Genomic DNA, 22,623 nt, shown 5'->3' with positions numbered 1-22,623 from the left:
ACAAGCGGCCGCTGGGAGATTTCTATAGGACCGTTGTTGCTGTTGTTGATGGTATCCATATTGACCCTGACCACCTTGTTGCTGGTATTTATTTTTTGCATATGTATGGCGCTCAGCTACCCAACAAGGGTTTCCCGGCGCCTATGACATTCAGATGGTTAAAGGAAAATGCTGAGTAGGTAGTTTAGCACAATTGTTTCTGAAACAGCCAGGTTTTTACGTATTTTCGGAATTTAGTGTAGCTGTCCTCCTTCCGGATATGAAGGGGGATTGAATTCCATAAAATTGGTCCTCTGACGGAAAAGGAGTTCCCTCCAGTTCTTTGTAGTTTGAATCTGGGGACGGTAAAGTTCGAGGCTGTTTGAGAGCGAAGGCTTCTTGTTGGCAGGTAGGGAAAGGCTAAGGTTTGTAGGTAGGAGGGAGCCGTTTTGTTTTTAATCTTAAACATGTAGCTCAGTGTTTTAAAGCTGATCCGATGTTCAACCCTGAGCCAGTGTAATTCGTTCAGGTGTTTTGATACGCTTTCAGACTTTTGAATCCTACACAAGAGTCTTGCAACAGAGTTTTGAATCATTTGGAGTCGCTTGATCACCGCTAAGTTGGAACCAAGGTAGAGAACATTTCCGTAGTCAATACGCGAAGTTACTAATGCGTTGACTACGGTTTTTTGCGTGTCAAGGAGCAGCATCCAAATGATTTTTTTTAACCATTTTATTATGGTGAAACAGAGTCCCGCGACTTTATTTGCCTGCTGTTTCATAGATAGGGTATTGTCTAAAATGACCCCTAGGTTTCTCACCTGAGTAGCTGGCGGGGGAATGTTACCCAGCTCAGGCGGCCAGTGGGAGGGGTTCCACAGTTCCTTGTTTCTTCCCAGTAGAAGAACCTCCGTTTTATCCCCATTTAGCTTCAACTGGTTGGTGGTCATCCAGTTGAAAATCTCTTGAAGTCCGTATTTCAGTAGGGAGGGGGCTAACGGGTTTGACTCGGAAAGGGAAAAAATAATTTGGGAGTCGTCGGCGTAGGTCATTAAAGTCAGGCCTACGCTATCGGCTAGGTCTGCCAGTGGTCTGAGGTACAAATTGAAAAACTGTGGGCTCAGAATGGAACCTTGTGGAACTCCATGTGGAGCGGGGAAGATGTCTGAGCTTGCGATATTGGATTTGATCTGGAAGGTTCTTTCGGAAAGAAAGGACTTGATCCATTGTAAGGCGTCATTGCGAATGCCATTTTTCTCTAGGGTAGCCAGAAGAGTTTTGTGTGATATGGTGTCAAACGCCGCACTCAGATCTAAAAGAATGAGTGCGACCGTTTGACCTTTGTCCAGGAGTTGTCGAATTTTTTCTGTCACACCCAGTAGGGCAGTTTCCGTGGAGTAACCTGCTCTGAAGCCTGACTGTGAGGGGTGAAGGAGATTGTTGTCTTCTGAGAAAGAGGTGAGGGCGGAGTGTATGTGCCTTTCCATGAGTTTGGAAAAGGCAGGGAGCAGAGAGATAGGTCGGTAATTAGAGAGAACTGTGGGGTCGGATGACGGTTTCTTCAGTAGTGGGGTCACCACTGCATGCTTCCAGCTTGATGGGACGGTGGAGGTTTGAAGGGAAGCATTAAGCATGTCTGTTATGACAGTCAGGGGGGTGGGTTCGAGCTGTTTTAAAACACTCACAGGGAGAGGGTCGCAAGGAGAACCTGATGTGATGGATTTTAGGGAGGTTTGTAGGGAGTCCCTAGTTACCAGGGGCCAGTTTTCCAGGGTGTTTACTTTGTCTGAGGCCATGGGAAGGACCTGGTGTAAGCAATTGCTAAGGGGCCTGGTCGCGATATGATTATATTCTCAATTTTATCATTAAAAAATGTCGCAAGGTCCTGACATTGTTTTTTAGTTAGGGGGTGAGCAGTGGCAGTTGTTTGGGCCCCAGCTAGGTCCTTTACTGTGTTAAATAGAGTCTTAGCTTTGCTTGAGGCATTGTTGATGGAGTTTGCCACGTATAGGGCCCGTGCTTTGGTGCAAGAGGAGTGATATGTATTTCTCGCCTTATTGTATGTGATCTTTTTTTCCGGGTTGTAATCTTTGTGCCAATTTCTTTCAAGTGCTTTACAATTGGATTTTTCTACTTTGAGAAGTTCGTTAAACCATGGAGCTGGGGGGTGGTGGAAATTTTTATTTGCCTTTAGTAAGGGGAGGCATTGATTGACTGCGGATGCCAGCCAATGGTTTGTGGCTACAGCGAGATTTTCCACGTTTTGATCCTGGTGGGGTGTACTAGTTGTTAGCGCTTGGTTCAGTTTATTGATGTCTAGTAGTTTCCAGTTTCTCATGGGGTTTGATAGCCGAGTAGTATTACTGGGGGAGGGAGTACTGACTAGGCGAAAGCTGATAAGGTAATGATCTGACCAGCATATAGGACTGGTTAAGAGTCCATTTTAATTCTGGGAGATTTGAAATTATGGGGTCTAGTAAATGTCCTGCCTTGTGCGTGGGACCGGTGTTGAGAAGTGATAGATTTAAGGCATTTAGATCATCTATTAGACTGCAACAGGCCAGGTTAGAAGGGTCCTCAAGATGCAAATTTAGGTCCCCTAGGAGTGTAAAGTTTTTGTAGTCTAATAGAAATGGCGAGATATAGTTTGCTAGGCTGGCTGTCCAGGTAGTAGCGTTCCCAGGAGGTCTGTATATTAGGAGGCCGGAGAGCATAAAGTTTGGGTTCAGAGTAATTTGAAAGGAGGCAGCTTCAGTCTGGGATGTTCACTGGGAGCATGTTGCAAATAAAATCTTTGCAATATATGATAGCAATACCCCGCCCACTTGGCCTGGTCGGTCTTTCCTTGCTATGGCATAGTTGGCTGGGAGAGCTGTTGCTACATCCGGACCGGAGCGGTCATGTAGCCAAGTTTCTGTGAGGAAAAGAGCACTAGGTGCTTCTTCTGCTAGAAGGGTGAAAATATCCAATTTGTGCTGGGGCAAGGATCTGCAGTTTACCGAGAAAAAAAGAGTAGTCACCTCTCGAGTGTTTGGAACGTTTGGATAGAGTATGGGTATGGCTCTCAGGGTCCCGTTAAGGTTGGATATTAGTAAGTTGGACATTACAATTTGGGCAATGTGTGGCGCCCAGAGGAGAAAGTACAATACAATCGTGGTGTGGGGCGGGACGCAAGGCTGTGAGTTGCGAAGAGCTCATACCTGGAGGCTTGTCTGTGGAGCATTCTATGCCCCATGCCCTGTCCTGTCCCGGACGGGCCCAGACGGGCATGTCTTAGGCTAGTCTTTGGCGCAGCTTTGGTGCGGCTGCTGCGCGTCTTCGCTGCGCGTCATACAGTGTGCCTGGGTTTTGAAGAGGCCGGGCTTTGGTTCAGCTCCGCCTCTCAAACTCAGTTTGCCCAATCGGTGCCTGCCCCAGCCAGGAAGCCGGAAGAAGGTACCTCCCTGCACCCTCCCCACAATCAAGCCTAGCGCTTGCGGAGGACCGGGGATACAGGAGACCCTAATAGTTCTTTCAGTTTACAAGGTATTTACACAATCAATTTCCACAATTAGCATTCACTACGTGCAATTTTGTCAAATCAAATCGGCGCAGTGGTTTAAAAAAGTGCGATTCCGCTCGAACATGCGTTCGATGTTCTGTATTGCCAAGTGAGGTAGATTTTAAGAGATTAGCGCGGAGAGTGACTATCAATCAGTCACGCAGCTCTAGTTCAGCGATTGCAGTATGTGCCGGTATAACAGCGTTACCTTCATTCATCAATTTGTCATTAGGAAGACTGAGTGTTGATGGGCTTTTGAAGAGGCCGGGCTTTGGTTCAGCTCCGCCTCTCAAACTCAATTTGCCCAATCGGTGCCTGCCCCAGCCAGGCAGCCGGAAGAAGGTACCTCCCTGCACCCTCCCCACAATCAAGCCTAGCGCTTGCGGAGGACAGGGGCTACAGGAGACCCTAATAGTTCTTTCAGTTTACAAGGTATTTACACAATCAATTTTCACAATTAGCATTCACTACGCGCAATTTTGTAAAATCAAATCGGCGCAGTGGTTTAAAAAAGTGTGATTCAGCTCGAACATGCGTTCGATGTTCTGTGTTGCCAAGTGAGGTAGATTTTAAGAGATTAGCGCGCAGAGTAACCATCAATCACTTTTGGTATTCACCACGAAAGGAGTACGAGCCTCTGCCTCTTGCTCCTCGAAAAGGTGTTTTTCTGTACCGTAAGGTACCCAACGCCCTAGCAGTATTAGTGTCCTTTTTTAGTTCCTGCAATGCCTCATCTATGTGTTTGCCAAATCACAAATCTCTGTCAAAGGGCATGTCCAGAGTTTTCGTTTGGAACCTCCCGGCGAAAGTTAGTGGATTTCAAGCCAACCCGGCCGTCTAAGTGTAGCTGCTCCAGCAAGTTGGCGAAACCCCAAAGAAGCCATATCCATAGAGATATCAATCTCAGAAGCAGCTCTTTCGCCCTCCAGTAGAATTTTCCACGCTTTTTGTTTCTTATCCTCTGGCAGATACTCTAGATAAGGTGAAATATCTGATCATATTTGTCGATCGTATCTGCCTAAAATTGCTAAACAATTTGTGGCCCGAACTGTAGCGCCCGCCATGGTAGTAAAGCGTTTGCCAATGTTGTCTAGGTGCCTACCATCTTTGTCTGGTAGAGCTATTATTGGGACAGAGGATTCTGAGACTTCCTCTGCGCCGCCTGAGAGAAGAGGAAGTCTGATCTAGGGGGACCTGAGAGGCAGGCAGGAGCATCATCTGGCGCCTTGTATTTCTTGTCGATCCTAGGAAGGATTGCAGGCATTGAAAACAGAGTCTTCATTAGGTTTACTCCATCTTCCCAGATATGATCAATTATTGGAATTGAACCAATCAACTTTCTGCCTTGGCCCTTAAAATCATACAGAAAACATTATGTCTTCTGTACTGGCATTGATAGATGGAATCTAGTGGCTGCCCTTTCCATGATAGCATGAAAACCTCCTATGTCCTCAGGAGGGGAGTCAACAGCTTTGGGAACGGGCGAGGATGGTGTTGGAATAAGATACTCATCCCATTCGTCCACAGTTGTGGGCGAGTTTGGTATTTTTCCCTCTTAAGTCACAGTGTCTCCATCATCATCCTGAAGGAATTGTGAAGGTACGGCTACTTGGGGCTCTGAGACAGGTGTAGCAGGGGTTGCAAGCTGCACAGCTCCTACCCCTGGGCAGGGTCTCTTTCCGGGACTGTTACTGGAGGAAAACAAGCATTATAGTCCCTCAACAAGTCTGTGAGGTCTTGCATTAAAGCAGCAGGCATCTGAACCATAGGGGAGCAGCTCGCAGCAGTTTTGGGCAGCATTATCTGGATTTTTCCTTCCTTGACTAGTGGATCCTTGAAGCGAGGGCAGTGGAGAGCTCACCGATTTGGGCCGGACTTTGCTGACACTCGGGCGGGACTGCGAGGACCAGCGGGCTTAGCGCTAAACACCCGCCACAGCTGGTTCCTCTTACCGACCCCTCCTCCTGCAGTATTTGACGGCTCGCGGCCCCCGCTCCATGGGAGCCGCTTGAAGCCGTTTTGAGCAGCATTATCTGGATTTTTCCTTCCTTGACCAGTGGATCCTTTAAACGAGGGCAGTGGAGAGCTCGCCGATTTGGGCCGGACTATGCTGACACTCTGGCGGGACTGCGAGGACCAGCGGGCTTAGCGCTAATCACCCGCCACAGCTGGTTCCTCTTCCGGACCCCTCCTCCTGCAGTATTTTACGGCTCGCGGCCCCCGCTCCACGGGAGCCGTTCTCAGCCGTTTTGGACAGCATTATCTGGATTTTTCCTTCCTTGACCAGTGGATCCTTGAAGCGAGGGCAGTGGAGAGCTCGCTGATTTGGGCCGGACTTTGCTGACACTCTGGCGGGACTGCGAGGACCAGCGGGCTTAGCGCTAATCACCCGCCACAGCTGGTTCCTCTTCCCGACCCCTCCTCCTGCAGTATTTGACGGCTCGCGGCCCCCGCTCCACAGGAGCCGCTCGCAGCTGTTTTGGGCAGCATTATCTGGATTTTTCCTTCCTTGACCAGTGGATCCTTGAAGCGAGGGCAGTGGAGAGCTCGCTGATTTGGGCCAGACTTTGCTAACACTCGGGCGGGACCGAGAGGACCAGCGGGCTTAGTGCTAATCACCCGCCACAGCTGGGTCCTCCTCCCGACCCCTCCTCCTCCCTCGATTTAGTTCTGCCCTACCCCGTGCAAAGAGGGACGCGCGCGGGCCAAGGGCGGGCCGTCTGTTGCTGGCCGAAATGGGCTGGGCCACCCGACTAGCCCTTGCTTTTGGACCTTTTGTAGTAAGAACCATTGTTTATTGTGCAACTAGTCGGTGTTTATTTATTCATATCATCAGTAGGTTCTATCTTACCAGCACTCGTGGATCGCGTAATTCGCATCTGCTTCAAGTGGTACTGTCTATTTAAGAACTCACATTTTTTAGACTTTCTTTTCACAGGTTTTGTCTCCTGCTTCACTGTTGTAAGCATTACAGGGAGCATGAGTCTACGCAGTAACATAGGCTGGTCTTCTTTGGTGGGGGTATCTATTAGGGGGACCGTAGATGGTTTTATCACCAGGGCTGCTTCTGTATTAGAGAAGGAAATAGCCTTGACAGAAAAACGCCTCTCCCTGGAACTTATGAATAAAAAACGATCATCTTTGGGTACAATTAACCTAGCAGTCACTCCCCCAAGGTATGGAGCAGAAAAAGACCAACCTCAATCTTATAGTACTCAAGGTACTGGGGATCCTTTGCAGCCGCAACAAACTGAATTACTTTCCCTTGAGCCAAATATAAACGGCCCAATTTCAGAAACATCATGTGACATCTTGTCAGAGGTAGAATTGACTCCAATTACTAATAGGTCCCCTCCAAAAGATAGTACGTGTATCAAAAAAATAGACCTAGCCTCTACCTCAAAAAAGAGGAAGCGTGGGAAGGAAAGTAGGGGCGGTAATAGTGCCAAATTGTCTAAAACATCTCAAAGCCCCGCGGGGATTGCACGATCAATTGTACCTATAACTGTGTCAGACCATCACCTCCCACCCTTCTTTTCGGTTAAGGACCTAACGGTGAACATGGAGCAGTTGTTGAAATCATTAATATTGCCTCTGCCTGAGAGAGTTAAAAGAATGGGCGTGCAACTGGGGGCTTTAGAAAAGGAGATGGCAAAACATACAGAGCTGATTAGTGACTTAGCCCCATCTAGACATATAGATTCCAGCTACAACATTCAATTAGGGCATAGATCAACTTTTAAACCACTTAAAACACTGAATAAAGACTCAATGCCTCCACAAGCCCGGAATATTCTGACCCCCCAGGCCATGCTAAAACCCCCATCAAAAAATGGGGGACATAACAGAAGGGACGGCCAATAAACAAGGAACCTCTCAAACAATATTCACTGGATCTTCTCTTCCAAATAAGAGGCAAAGAATACACCAGATAAAAATAGACCTCCCACCTGAGGCTGCACCTTACGTTGTGGTCTTGGCAGGGGTTCCGGAACTTGGGGAAGAAACAACAGAGGACCACCGACAATTGAAAAACAAAGTGATATATTGGTTAAGTAAAAATACACCTTTACCAGCACATATAAATGGAGAAATCCTCAGCCTAAAGCGACTGGGTTGGGTGGGGCGTCGTCCGAAGGACAGAAGGGGGGACGTTGTTATTGTGAACTTTAAAGACTGTGAAGCAGTGAGACACATTGGTGACTGGTATAACGTGGGTAGCAGCGAAGAAATTTCCACACATGTTCCAAGCTATTTTTATCCCCAACCACTGCTGTCATGCCCTCCGAGACACCGGGCCCCTTTTGGACCTAGTACAGAACATTTTTGTTTTAATGTCCCGACGTTCAATCGTTTCTCGAGGCTTTCTGGGCTGGAAGGAGTCGATTGACTTCGTAACCAGGCCATTGGGGATACTCTAAATTATGCACGTTCCACAACGCCTGAACTCCCAAATATCAGTATGGCAGGTAATCAATCTAATTTAGCAGGGGACGACACTTTATCGCCTGAATTAAACCACTCAGAACCAGGGAGAGGTAGAGCGTCACCCGGCAACAAAGCTTTAACATCTTTGGGTGCCGTTACCTCCACTGCGTCCTGAGAAAATACGGTGGAACTTGGCACGCCTGATGTTGTACAGATAGTCTCCCCTATCCCTTCAGTGAACTATACACCAGATATGGAACGCCCTTCGCTAAAGTTTCTCTTCTGGAACATAGCCGGCCTTCGGCCTAAGGTAGTAGATGGGACCGGTTTACATCTTTTTCAGAAATATAATATAATTTGTCTTCAGGAGAGCTGGTCTACGCATGAAATCCATCTGGTAGGTTATCAATCAATCAATCAATCAATCAGTGACACTTATATAGCGCGCTACATACCCGTAGGTTCTCAAGGCGCTATAAGACCTTTTTTACTCCTGCACTAGCCGTAGTATCTGGCAGGGCGAAAGGTGGTTTAAGTATATTTATAGCAAACAATAGGGGGGGCGGGGGTGAAAATAACACCAGTAGAATTAGAAGTAAATTTCCAGTTACTCAGTCGTTGCTTTAACAGCAAGGACACTGTCCTTCTGCTAAATTTCTATAATAACCTATCAGAAGGAGAGCTGTTGAAGGTTTTGAGTAGAGTGTGTGATAAATTATCCTCCTTGATGAGGGGCTCTGGAGGTAGGGAAGGCAACTATTATCTGGGGGGGCGATTTTAATTAACACCCATGTCAACTCAGTAATAGTAACCTCAGTGAGTTAGTGGATGAAAACGAAGAACCCATAGCCCACTTCAATCACTCGAATACTGGAAAGTATCTAAACGAAATCCTCTTCGACCTGGACCTTGTAATAGCTAACAAAATGAATCAGCAATTGGATCCAACATTTCTGGGGAGGGGGAGTGAGACTACGATAGACTACATATTATTAAATGTCTTAGCCAATTGTGTAATTAATTTTGCTACATTAATTAATACACTAAGCGATCACTGCCCTAAGCCTAGAATTCCGCACATCTTACTACCACACTACGCAAAGCATAGCTAGTACATTAAATCAGAATGCTTTGCACTTGGATAAAATAAATGGATTCTCCATAAAATGGGAGAAGGTAGACCCTACAGAGTTAACGGAAAAAGTTATAAAACTAGCCTACCCCTCAATTGTTAAATGTTTAGACCTGTTAGTTCCAAATGAGGAAGTTCTATGCAACTTTGGGGTAATCTTAAAAACAATGCAGCAATTGGATCCAACATTTCTGGGGAGGGGGAGTGAGACTACGATAGACTACATATTATTAAATGTCTTAGCCAATTGTGTAATTAATTTTGCTACATTATTTAATACACTAAGCGATCACTGCCCTAAGCCTAGAATTCCGAACATCTTACTACCACACTACGCAAAGCATAGCTAGTACATTAAATCAGAATGCTTTGCACTTGGATAAAATAAATGGATTCTCCATAAAATGGGAGAAGGTAGACCCTACAGAGTTAACGGAAAAAGTTATAAAACTAGCCTACCCCTCAATTGTTAAATGTTTAGACCCGTTAGTTCCAAATGAGGAAGTTCTATGCAACTTTGGGGTAATCTTAGAAACAATTAAAGAATGACTTTCGGTTAAGATAAAAAATATCCAACCAAGAAAGTAGGGTGGTTCAATCACAGATGCACGGCAGCACATTCCAAATTAAAAATAGCACTACAAAAACCAAACAGAGCGACACAGGAAATAGCAACCCTTAGGAGGGATTATAACCGCATTAAAGGAGAGGAAAGCAGAATTAAAACAGGTTCTATGGGCTCAGTTACACAAAAGTTGCACGGACAAGAATAATGCAGTGTTCTGGACAGTGGTTAAATCTCCTTTTTTAGTCGTTCTTAAAAATCTCCTGAGCTTAGGTGTAGCGATTGACGAATCTGTCTGGGTGGCCCATTTTACAAAGATATTCCAGAAAGGTTCAACGGACATGGGAGAAGATCTAGGTTTCAGTAGTACCCTTCCTGTAGTGCGTTACCCAATTACTTTAGAATTTACAATTAACGAGGTACTCCACGCTCTAGAAGCAAGCAAAAACGGCAAGGCCCCAGGCCCAGATGGGGTTCTCATTGATCTATTTAAATACAATCTGGATCTGTGGGCCCCAATGCTGATCAGGGTATTTAAGGCTCTGACGGAGCTGGGTTTGCTGGACTCCTGGACTAAATCAACTATGGTCCCTATCTTTAAGAAAGGAGACCGCCAGGAGGTTTCTTGCTATTGCCCGATCTTACTGCTGGATTCCCTGGGCAAAGTGGCAGGTAGAGTTGTCCTTGAGCGTCTCCAGCAGTGGGTTGATGAGGGCAGGGTCCTCTCGGACCTCCAATATGGGTTTTGGGAGGGACTCGGAACAACTGAACAAGCACTGAATCTGACCATGTTATTGGTTAAATATGTATGTGCGAAGCCGGGCAGATTGTACATGATATATGTCGATTTGTCCGCAGCTTTCAACTGTGTTTCCCATGCTAAACTCTGGTCTGTATTAATAACAATGGGGGTAGATTCACCATTGGTGGACTTTCTGCGAGAATTATACTCCAATGACTCTGCGAGGGTGAGGTTCGGGGTAAAGGGTGAGCTGTCCGCACCGTTTAGAGTAGAGCGTGGAGTTCGGCAAGGTTGTGTCTTGGCCCCCTTTCTGTTTACACTCTACACTAATGGCCTGGAGATGGCCATGCTGAAGGTGGGCCAGGATCTTCCACAAATAAAAAACCGTCTGATTCCAGCTCTGCTCTACGCGGATTATGCTGTGATTCTGGTGCACCCCCCCGTGAACTCCAGAGGGCTCTGGACTGATATTCTGATTTCATGGGAAAGCTAGATCTACATATAAATATCAAAAAAACCTACGTAATGATAGCCGGACCAGGAAAAAAAGTGGTAAAAGATATTTATCTTAAGAAGGAAAAACTCGCAACCACAGATCAATACCCATATTTGGGAATTATCATTGATCAAAACTTAAATGGGAAACCCGCGATCGAGGTCAGAAAATGCCATCTTATGAGAGCTATTGCAGCCCTCATAATTTATTCACAAAAGCTGGTTAAGAGGCCACCGGTGGAATTGTTAAAGATATATAGAGCTAAATGCCAGGCAATAACTATGTACGTGGCTGGAGTGTGGGGGTACGCGAATATCAGTGCCCTACAAGTGGCTGGGAACGTTTTCCTAAGATTTTTATTAGCGGTACCAAAGAGTGTGTCCACTCTTTCATGTCACATGGAACTGGGGATTCCCTATCTACTAGACTTTGCCAAGATTCAACCACTTCTTCTTTGGCACCGAATTTGGTCATCTGAAAATAATGTGTTCCCTCAACAAATAATTACAGATTGTATGTCCCTGATTACTCGCCCAAAATTGAATGGTTGTCCTACATCAAGAATTTTTTGAATGACTTAGGACTAGAAAAACATTATCTTGTACCCTGTTCAATTCGAGAACTATCAAGGAAGGCACTAAAAGTGATGTCCCTAGCGCATTTAGAAGAAATAAGAATTCCCAAAGAAGTTATTAAAACTTCTGTCCAAAATTCTATGGCGGTCCAAACTACTCCTTCAATTCAGTCGTACTTGACACATGATTTTACTATTTTTGAGAGATTTCTCCTGATTAGGTTCAGGCTAAATCTTTCATCGCTTGGTTGCCTTCCCAACAAGAAATAACTGGGACTCAGCGTTACCACCATGTCCGTGTGATGAGATTTCTGCGCAGGCAACCATTCATACTTTTCTGTTCAGTAAATTTTATGATGGGCATAGAAAGATCTGGCTGATTCCCTTGTTAAAACTGATGGGTATCAGAAGATGTCGCTTAGCGTTGTTACACCTGCAGATTTTAGAGTTGGAATGGACTCAAAGTATGTAGTTAAAATTCTGAAATGCATCTTTAGACATAGATTGAATCTGTAAAAGCTGTGTTTTATAATTAATTGTTCGGATAAACCTGCACTTTTATGTATTGTGTAAATTGGTCAGAGGTCCCCCATGTCACTGTTCCATAATGTTTATTGCATCGAAGTTTAAATGTTTAAATATGAATTATCTGTGAAACTGCGGTTATGGTTTTTCACCTGTTAAAAACCGAATAAAGAAAATGAATGAATGAACCATAGGTTCTTGGTGAAATGATTCTTGAGGTTCTCTTAAAGATTCACAGGGTTCATAATATTCCTCCTCGTCGCCATCCTCCTGATATTTTATCCTGAGCTGAGAAGGGTCATGCGCTGGACCGAAGGGGTCTTCATCATCTGACTCCTCCAAATAGTGACTAGGAGGTAAAGGTGAAATATGTGACATCCTGGTAAAATTGCCTTGAAGATGTCAATTAAAACTGGTGTGATTTGTAGAGATGCAGGCCTTTTACGCTTCAGAGTAGATGAAATGTACATATATGGCAAGTCTATATCAGTTGAAATTGCCATAATAGATGACACCGTCGACGTTGAAATCAAGGAGGTCGTAGACGGAAAAACGAATAGTTTTCTTACCTGTCGGTGTAGTTTTGCAGCTTGAAGATCTTTCTGGATTCACTATGCTGTGCATTATTCTGCGGTCTTGTGGTTGGGTCCGGATTCGTAGTCTTTTCTTTGTGTTTTTTTTTTTTTTTTTTGTAGCCCAGGTGGGCGTCGGCGTTCCACCTCCTTGGGTGCATTTCCGGTGACGACGGCATGCTTCCTGCGGAAGCTCCCACTCCTGGGGGCCATCTTCGGGTTCTTTTTTTCCGTGTTTCTTTAGTTTCCGAAGTAATGTCAATGTTCTCCTTAGGTGGTCTTTTACCGCTTTTGTACTTTTAAAGTTCCTTTTTTTTTTTTATATCCACCTCTTCTCTCGCCAGCCTCATCTTTCTGGCGGAGGTGGGTGGGTTCGCTAGTGAATCCAGAAAGATCTTCAAGCTGCAAAACTACACCGACAGGTAAGAAAACTATTCGTTTTGCAGCGTGAATCTTTCTGGATTCACTATGCTGTGCATAGATTTTGTAGTGGTTTCTCATCTCTGTGGCAGCTGGGTGGAAGATGAGCGCTGGTTATTGAATATGTGCTGGAGCACCTTTTGTCAGACTTGTGCTTCCTTGTTCATCTGTATATCCACACAGTAGTGTTTCGTGAACGTGTGCACCGAAGCCCATGTTGCCGCCAGGCATATGTCTTGTATGGGTGTGTTAGCCAGGAAAGCTACTGTAGCACCCTTTTTCCTAGTGGAGTGGGCACGTGTCCCCTCTGCTAGCTCCTGTCCTGCACGTTTGAGGCAGAGTTGAATTGTCTGTGCGATCCATCGTGCAATAGTGTCTTTGGTTACTGCCTTTCCCATGAAACTGTTGGCGGATGACACAAAGAACTGTTTTGTTTTCCTGTGTCCCTTCGTCCTCTCAATGTAGTGCATGACTGCCCTTCTGGCGTCCAGGGTGTGCAGAGCTCGCTCTGCGCTAGTTGTTGGTTTTTGGAAAAAACTCGGTATCTGTATAGACTGGTTCATGTGGAATTTGGATACCACCTTCGGCATGAAGTGTGGGTCAGTCCTCATCACAACCCTATCATTGTGTATTTGTATGTAGGGTTCTTGTAGCGTTAGCGCCTGAAGCTTGCTTACTCTGCGTAAGGACGTTATTGCAACCAGGAAAGCTGTTTTCATAGTTAGCATCTTCAGGGAAGCCTTGTGAAGCGGTTTAAAGGGCTCTTTCATGAGTTCCGTCAGGACTATGTTCAAGTTCCATGCAGGTGGCGGCACCCGCTTGGGAGGTGCGATCCTTTTCGCTCCTTCCCGGAATCCCTTCACCACCTGTGATGTGAAGAAACTCCTGCCCGTTTCTCCCCTTGTGTAGGCGACTATCGCTGCCAAGTGAACTCTCAACGAGGATGAGCTAAGGGTTTTCTCCAGCAAGTGCGTCAGGTACCTCAGCACCGTGGAGTCCTTCATTTTACGTTGAAGTCCTTCCTTTCTGCACCACATTGTGAATCTTTTTCATTTCGCAACATAGCACTTCCGAGTACTGCTGCTTCGTGCCTACCGAAGGACCCTCAGGGTGCTTTCTTGTAGTCTCAAATGTGCGAACTCTATGTCCTCAGGAGCCACGTTACTAGGCTCAGGCTCTCAGGCTCTGGGTGTAGCACCTCTCCGTCCTGCATGGAGAGAAGGTCTTTCCTCTTGCCGAACCTGTGGGGTGCACACTGTGACATCTCCATGATCTGCGAGTACCATGTCTGCCTGGCCCACTGTGGTGCGACCAGTATCCGGGTCATGTTGCTCGCTCTGCACTTGCTCAGTACTCTGTGCATCAGTGGTATCGGGGGGGGAAAGCGTAAGCAAATGTCCTGGACCGATCTATCCATCGGGCATTCCCTAGTGACCCCTCCTCAGGCTGTCTGGATGCGAAGTTTTGGCATTTCGCATTCCGGCGTGTGGCAAACAGGTCCACTGATGGCGTTCCCCATCTGTCGAACAGCCACCTTGTCTCCTGAGCATTGAACTCCCACTCGTGGGATGCCAATGTCTGTCTGCTCAGCCAGTCTGCCTGTATGTTGTCCTTCCCTGGTAGGTGTATGGTTAGCAGGTCTATCTTGAGAGGGATGGCCCATCTCCATATTCTCCTGCGCCAGCGTTGAAAGCGCGGCTGACTGTGTCCCACCCTGCTTGTTGATGTAGAACATCGCAGTGGTGTTGTCTGTTTGTAGCAGCACTTTGTGCTTGTACAGCTTTGTTTGGAAAGCTTTCAGTGCAAGGAAGATTGTCTGCAATTCCAGGTAATTGATGTGCATTGTCGCATCTGTTGGTGTCCACAGTCCCCTCACCTTGAGCTCCTCCATGTGAGCGCCCCATCCCTTCAGGGATGCGTCTGTGGTGATGGTCACTGTTGGCGTTGGGGGCATTAGAGGCTTCCCCCTTGCTATGTTCTCCATGGTCCACCATGTCATCTCCTTCTGCACTGCGTGCGTTACAACCACTAGATCCTCCCAACGGCCTGTAGCTTGTGACCATTGCTCCTGTAGCCATTCTTGAATGGGTCTCATGTGGAGTCGTACATTTGGTACTAGGTGGATGCATGATGCCATCATGCCCATGATCTTGCTCGCAGTCCTCACTGTCCGAGCTTGTCCCTTCCGGTAGAGGCGAGTTTTCTTCACCAGCGCCCTCGCCCTCTTCTCGCTGGGGAACACCTTGCCCTGTAAGGTGTTGATCTGTGCTCCCATGAAGATCTTCACTTGTTCCTGCTCCATTGATGATTTCTTCCAATGGATGGAAAAACCCCAGGCTTATGAGCGTGCTCGTCACTGTATGTGCGTGCTGTTTGCATTTCTGGTATGAGTTTGCTTTCACCAACCAGTCGTCCAGGTAAGGGTATACGTGTATTCCCTGTCTTCGTAGGTGCGCTGCGACCGCTGCGAGGCACTTTGTGAAGACTCTTGGTGCTGATTTTAGCCCGAAGGCTAGTGTCGTGAACTGGTAGTGTCTTTCTCCGACGGTGAACCTGATCATATGCTTGTGCATTGGGATGTGCAGGTAGACGTCCTTGAGGTCTATATCGTGACCATGAAGTCCCCGATCTGCAATTGCGGGAGCACCTCCTGCAGGGAGGTCATTTTGAATTTTTGCGTTCTTATGAATTTGTTCAGAAACCTTAGGTCCAGAATGGGTCTCATTGTCTCGTCTACCTTTGGTACCAGGAAGTACGTTGAGTATATTCCTTTGTTTCTTTCCTTGAAGGGTACCCGTTCTATGGCCTGCTTCCGCAGGCGTTCTTTTACTTCTTCCTGAAGACGCTCTAGCTGTTTGCTTGCTAGTGGTTTTCTTTTTGGTTTTCTGCTTGTTGGCCTCCCCTCCAACTCTACGCAGTATCCGAATTGGATGATATTGAGGATCCATTTGTTAGATGTGATTTCTCTCCATTCCTGGAGGTAAAATCTTAATCTTCCTCCCACTGGTGTTATGTGGTCGTAGGTGTCTAGTTTGTCTTGACCCCTCTTTGTAAGTGTTGCCCCCTGGGATCTTTTCTGTGGGCGGGCACACAGAGTTTTTTGAAGTCACTTAGAGGCGGGCTGTTGTCCCCCTCTTCTATTCGGTCCACGTCCATTTCTCCCTCGAAAGGACTGGCCTCTTGGTTGGTACTGCCAGGGCTGCTTCTGCTGACCTTGCTGAGCCTGCGAGTCTGCCTGGTGTGTTTGTTGGAAAGCCTGGTGTGATGTACCTGGCTGGTTTCCACCTCTCCCGCTGGGCCTCCGTGACGGGGTGCCCCTCTTGTTGCCTCTGAACTGCAATGCTCCCATGGACCTTGCTGTTTCGTTATCCTTTTTTAGTTGACCGAGCTTCTCATCAACTGTTGTTCCGAAAAGCATATCGCCGTTGAATGGTGTGTTCAGGATGCTGTGTTGCACCTCAGGTTTGAAACCTGAGATCCTGAGCCAGGCGTGTCTTCTTTCAGTGGAACCCATCATCATGAGCCTGCTGGAGGTGTCTGCTCCATCCAAGGCCGTCTTAAGGCAAGAATTTGCCGCGTTCTTCCCTTCTTCAACCAGTTTTTCGGCCTTTTGCCTGGCATCCTGGGGGAGCTCCTTCACCAACTTCCCCAGCTCCTCCATGATCTGGTACATGTGCCTGTTTATCAGGGCGTTGGAATTAGCCATGCGCCAGTGGGTCGCGGCATTCCGTTCGATCCTTCTGCCCACCAGATCCATCCTCTTGCTCTCCTTATCCGGTGGTGGTCCAGAAGCAGTGTGTACGTTAGCCCTCCTCCTTGCTGTGGCCGCGATAATGGAGTCTGCGGAGACCGTGCCCTGAATGTAGGGTGGGTCTTTTGAGGAATGTTTGTATTTCTTCTCTTTCTGGGAGTTACTGCCTTGCATGTTGCGGGCTCCCTGAATGCTTCCCACCCCTGAGCCAAGACGCTGTCGAGCATTGGTAGGTACTGGCTCTTTGTTTGAGTGGGGAGCAATGTCTCTAGAAGGAAGTCTGCTTTCTGCTTCTCTTCGTCGAGCTTGAGTTTGAATGCTGCTATGGCAGCATTTATCACCGAGTTGTAGGACCCGATGTCGTCCGGCAGCGAAGGCCTCGAGGGATACGTGTCGACCGCCTCCTCCGGGCTGTCGGTGTCGACATCTAGGTAATCCACCTCCTGCAAGTCAGAGGGGGCCGACTCTGCGTCCGTCCTGCTGTCCTCTTCCTCCCCATAGTTATAACTATAGTAGGGGCTCTCGTCCTCCTGCTGGTCGTCGACCACCTCGACGTCCGGGTCTTGTTCCTCGACGGCCTTGTCCTCCTCCTCGACCACCTCCATCACTGGTGGCTTGGCCTTGTGTGGGATCGTGAAGGTTTTCATCTTAGCGTCGAATTCTTTCTTCCGCTGCAAGATGTTTTCCATTTCGGCCTCGAGGCGCATTCTCTTTTTCTCCATCTCGGCTGCGTGTTCCGCGTCGGATGGGTCGGCCGCTCTTTTCGGCGGTTGGCTCGGCGTCGTGCTTTTCGGTGCCGGAGGTTTCAACGCCGAACCGGATTTTGGGTCTCTGTTCGGCGTCGGTTGTTTAGGGTCCTTCTCCCTCGGCGTCGATCGATCCTTTTCAGGGACGGTTTTTGACGACTTCTGCTGTTCAACAGCTCTCGGCGCCAGGGACTACTCCTCCGAGGATCCGCTGGCCTGTGAGTAGTCGCGGGCGCCAGATGTTTTGGCGCCGGCGCTTTCGGGGCCTTGCCCTCGTTTTTTCGAGACTCAGAGTCTCTCGGGTTCTTGGGGGCCGGAGAGTCTCCTACCTTATCAGAAGTCTTCGTGTAATCGGTCTCTACGACCGTGTAGCTGGCGTCTTCGGCGGCGGCGTGGTCTTCTTCCTCGGAGGACATCCCCAGCTCGTAGAGGGATGGAGTCGGGGCCTTCCTCTACAGGGCGGCGTGTGCTGCCCTCTGTCTCTCTCTCACACGAAGGGTCTTCGGGGTGAAGACGGAGCAGGCGTTGCAGTCCTTGCTTTCGTGATCTACCGGTAGGCAAAGGTTGCAAACCGGGTGCTGGTCCTTCTGCGCGTACTTGTGGTGGCAGTTACGGCAGAACTTGAACGGCATGTTGTCCATGATCGAGCGCTCAGGGCCTCCCTGGTCGCGTGTTCGTCGAAGATCTCGCGTTTTTGTCGAAGATCTCGCTGAAATCTCCTTTTCCTCTGCTGACTCTTCGTCGATGAAGTCTCCTGGAGTCTTCAGATGAAATTTTCTTTCTAAGTTCTGTATTTTCCTTCTTCTCCAAAAAATGTCTGGAGCCCAAACGGGAACGATCCAGACCCGACCGTGGAAAAAAAGAATCTGAAGATGGTGCCCAGGAGGGGGAGCTTCCGCAGGAAGCATGCCGACGTCACCGGAAATGCACCGAAGGAGGTGGGACGCCGACGCCCACCTGAGCTACAAAAAAAAAAAAAAAACAAAGAAAAGACTACCAATCCGGACCCAACCACAAGACCGCGGAATAATGCACAGCATAGTGAATCCAGAAAGATTCACGCTGCAAAACCATTGTTGACGATGTTGTCGTCGTCGGCGGCGGTGGGCTTGTCGTCGAGAGTATAATCATAGTCGGCGGTGGGCTCGTCGACGATCGTGTCGACGATGGTGGGCTCGTCGACGGGTGCATTGCAGTCGACAGCGATGTAACACTCGTCGACGGTGCCGTCGACGATGGGATTTTCTTCGTCGACGCATAAGATTCACTCTGCTTCTGAGGAGATTTCATTGTTGACTGGGCAGTTTTCGACGGAGGCTCAGAAAGGGATTTAGAGGCAGTTTTCAATGAAATCTTTCCCTTTACTCCAGATTTTACCCCACAAGAGAAAGAGGATTTCTCATCTTTTGAGGAAGAGTGAACATTCTCTGAGTGAGATTTCTTCAGGGTCTTACTCGGTCTCTCAGGTGGATCTTCAGATCTATCCCTCTTCTTGGCCAGAGGGGTGGACACCTGAGGACTCACACTGCCTTCACCACCAGATACCACCTCAGATGAAGCCTTCAACTTCTCCAACCAAACCAAAAGTCTTCCCTCTCTGTCCTTCAAGGTCTTGGCTGGAAAAGTCCTACAGATTCTGCAATCCTTGACGTTGTGGGCTGGGAAAAGGCAATCAATACATTCCTTATGTGGCTCCTCAATGTGCAGTCTCTTCTTCCCACACGAAGAACAAGGTAAGAACAAGCTTTTCTTTGAAGAATCAGACATATTTTCTCTTCAAGAAGTGAAAGTAAGGAAAAATAGTGAGCAGAGCTCTGGGAGACTCCCTGTCACACGAGGTGCGGGAGAAAATCTGAGGGTTTGCCTCTCTGTGGGGAAGGTTCTAAGAGGGTGCTGCTGCCTGATTGGCTGGTTTCCAAGTTTGGTTCTTTTTGCAAAAGGACTTAGATAGGCTAATGTAGTAACTTTGCTATCCACAGTAGCCTATAGTATAATGTTATTAGGACTAATGTATATCTTTTATTGTACCGCGAGACTCCCACCTCGCTCTGGGATGATTCTAAGCATGTGAATCTATTAAAGATACACCAATACTGGATAAGTAGCAATTTGCTTCTGTACCAGGTTCTGGAGATGTTTTTTTGGTAGCCATTAGCACCTCTGATGAATGGCCAGGCTTTGAAAGTAACTCCTCAGGGAAATAGTGCAAGGAGGGCAATGGCCGAGCGAGGTAAAGCAATCTCCTTTCTTCCATGGGCAGCAAGTACCTGCTCTGGGGGAGGTGGCACATACTCTGCAGGAGGAGGTAGATAGGGCCACCAATCCTGGTGAGTCCAGAATGGAGCCACAATGATCACAAAATGCCTGCCACTTTCCAGCACCTTCTTGAAAACTCTCAAAAAGAGAAGAGTAAGAGAAAAAGCATAAAGAAAAGAACTCATCAACTGCATTATCAAGAACTGAATGCGCTCCCAAATGGGAAAAAATATAAGTAAATTTTCATGAGGGCAACTACAAGCCTAAAAGATGGGATCAGGGATTTCTTGAATTCTCTCCCAGCAATTTGACTACTAGAGATACTTCCTAACGCTGTCTACTCTGGTGATGCTCATCTCTGCAAATTATAAGACTAGCAGGAACATGCTTGTGTCAGTGTCCACTCTCCCAGACCTACAGCTGGCTGTCAGGAGTGGGATCGCATTTGTTTATGATGTAAAGGGGGCAGTGATATTGTCTGTAGACCAGACTACCACCAAGTGAAAAATCACTGGTTCTTCAAAGCCCAGAAATGCATTCAGGTTTGTTACATCCATGTGCAGGGCCATATCTAAATTTGTCTCACATCGAAATGATAGAGAGTTCTAAGCAGTATGAACCACCAAATTCTGAGCTATCAGTGGTGACATCAGGCTGCATACGAGGCAGGCAGAAATGGAATCCTTGACGACACTATGGGAATAAAAACAACGATGGATGACTGCTGTGATGTCCTTCAGCTGCTCCTGTTGCAGCTGATTCCCTTATATCACTGCCGCTCTTCCCAAAAACATTGCAGGCAGAACATGTAAAGCTTTGTTTAGGTTTTCACCCTTGTCATATCAGCTACATTACCAGAAACCTCTGCAATCACCTGGCTTGTCAAGAAATGGGCCACTGTTTAATTGATGGTGTTTACCTTCTCTGGACGAGGAAATGCCTTTGTAAAGTTATATTCTAAATTGTTCCTTAAACCTGAAGGAGGATTTTAGGTAGTCTGCTGACAACTCAAAGTTTCCACAGTCTTCTTGGTGTTTTGGTCAATGCAGACTGCCCCTCCTCCCTCGCTTGTTAAAATGGTAAAATGAGACCATTAACCATCTATGGTTAGCAAGTAATAGCTTGCTGACTTGTTGAGACAGCAAGGCCACTACATGGAGAGGATATTTGAAAAAGACCAAGAGGCTTCAGTCGAGTATTCGACCTTTAACACGTTCCATGCTGATGACGGAACCGCTCAGTCATCAGCTGCGGTTGGGCTGTGCTGATGACGGAGCGGTTCAGTCAGGGCCCGGCCGCCGCGCCTGCCCGGTGCGTTCTATTGAGCGGGGCGGGCCATGACGGAACCGCTCTGTCACGAGCACAGCTCAACCGCGGCTGGTTATGGAGCGGTTCTGTCACCAGCATGCGGCCGCCGCTCGGCCGCCCCGCCCTGTCAGCGCTGCGGCGGAACAGCCGCGGCAGCGAAAGGGTTAAGACAGCCTGAACAAAAATAGCGGTTTGTACACATTAACTGTGTTGAGCCAAGTAACTGCTAAGAGATTAGGCAAAGCATATTTGGATGGGCATTTGGGTAAACAGAGGAATCACTTCATATTATTGAAAGGAAATCTTGTGCTAAAGAGGACATATTGGAACAGGCATATGGCTTGTTTTTCATGGGAAGATGCAATCAAGTGGTTGAAGTTTCTTTAGAATCCTGGAAGTTATGTATTAACAAGCTGTAAATGTGACAAAAGTATGCATTAGTGCAGGTTCATGAGAAGGCAAATAAGGAATCTATCACTTTAGGTATTTAAATTCAGAACAAACACTAGGATTCCATGAATTTAAGCATTAGACAGCAGTTGATTCAATGCCCATGAACCAGTTCCCATGTTGCCTACCAACATTGTGAAATTGGGAAAGGAGGCAATTTAGATGACAGCGTGGCATGTTTTGTTAATACATTACAAAGTATTTTCATTTCATAAATTGAATTCTAACAATAGTTGGAGTCCGACAGCAATTTAAATGATGTATTCACATACCTGTTGACAGATTGCTGACTGATGCAAACTCTGTGAAAGTGTTATAATTTGGCAAGAAAGTCTGCACAGACACATCATCCACACCACACCGGATATCGGCTTCTTCACAAAGGTGGCGAAAACAGGACATGGCAACAAGAACAGCCTCAATATCGGGACTCCACAAAAACATGTACAAAGCAACTTCCAGTTTTGTCTGAGCTTGGCGACATATCTGTGTACCACTGCCTAATGCTGCACTTTCCTGGAAAAAAAAACAAATATTTACTCTCTTAGTAACAAGCAATTATTTAGGGGCTTCGCTATTTGACAAAAACTATATTCAACTGTACCTTTTTTTTATTTTTTTATTCTTAACAAGGTTTAAGTAAAGAAAAGCCTACTCACCTGTCAAGAGTCAGTTGAGCAAATGTAATAGATAGTTATTTAGTTTAGCTGATACCACGTGTTTACTCTGTATAGTAAATAATGGCTTTCCCAACAACTAGGGTGAGTAAATCCCTCTCCATATTAGATTGAGGCTTTGGGAAAGAAGATGAACAGTCTATAGATTGATTGACATCAAAGGATGAGACCCCTCTTGGCAAACAAGGGAGAGTACATAGCAGTAAGAAAACCCTGGGGTACATGTAAACCAGGTACTTCTACTGAAAGAGCATGGTGTTCAATGACCCTGTGGAGAAAAGAGACAGCTACAAGGAAGACCACTGTTTTTTTTAAAGATTCATTGAAGAGATCAGTAATGGATAGGCTCAAAAACAACCCAATATTAACCTGGTGAGAACTATGTAATAGTCTCAAGAAGGAGATGGAAGGACTCCAGGTGGAATTACCCTTTTTAGCCCTTCTAAAAAGGTCTTTAGGACA

The 22,623-nt window shown here is 46.9% G+C and overlaps 1 protein-coding gene across 6 annotated transcripts in view; it reads right to left on the bottom strand.

Annotated features, from left to right (window-relative positions):
- The window catches only part of NF1 (neurofibromin 1), a 2,008,692-nt gene that overhangs the window by 1,237,324 nt on the left and 748,745 nt on the right, over positions 1–22,623 (bottom strand). For all 6 annotated transcript variants that reach the window (XM_086954827.1, XM_086954826.1, XM_086954830.1 and 3 more), the window contains exon 17: positions 21,757–22,000. In XM_086954827.1, coding sequence (XP_086810953.1) covers positions 21,757–22,000 — 244 coding nt within the window. The remainder of the gene's footprint in view (positions 1–21,756; positions 22,001–22,623) is intronic.

Source organism: Lissotriton vulgaris, chromosome 2_1 (genome assembly GCF_964263255.1).
Source record: "Lissotriton vulgaris chromosome 2_1, aLisVul1.2, whole genome shotgun sequence".
Taxonomy (NCBI): domain Eukaryota; kingdom Metazoa; phylum Chordata; class Amphibia; order Caudata; family Salamandridae; genus Lissotriton; species Lissotriton vulgaris.
This window is presented reverse-complemented; position numbering and strand designations above follow the sequence as displayed.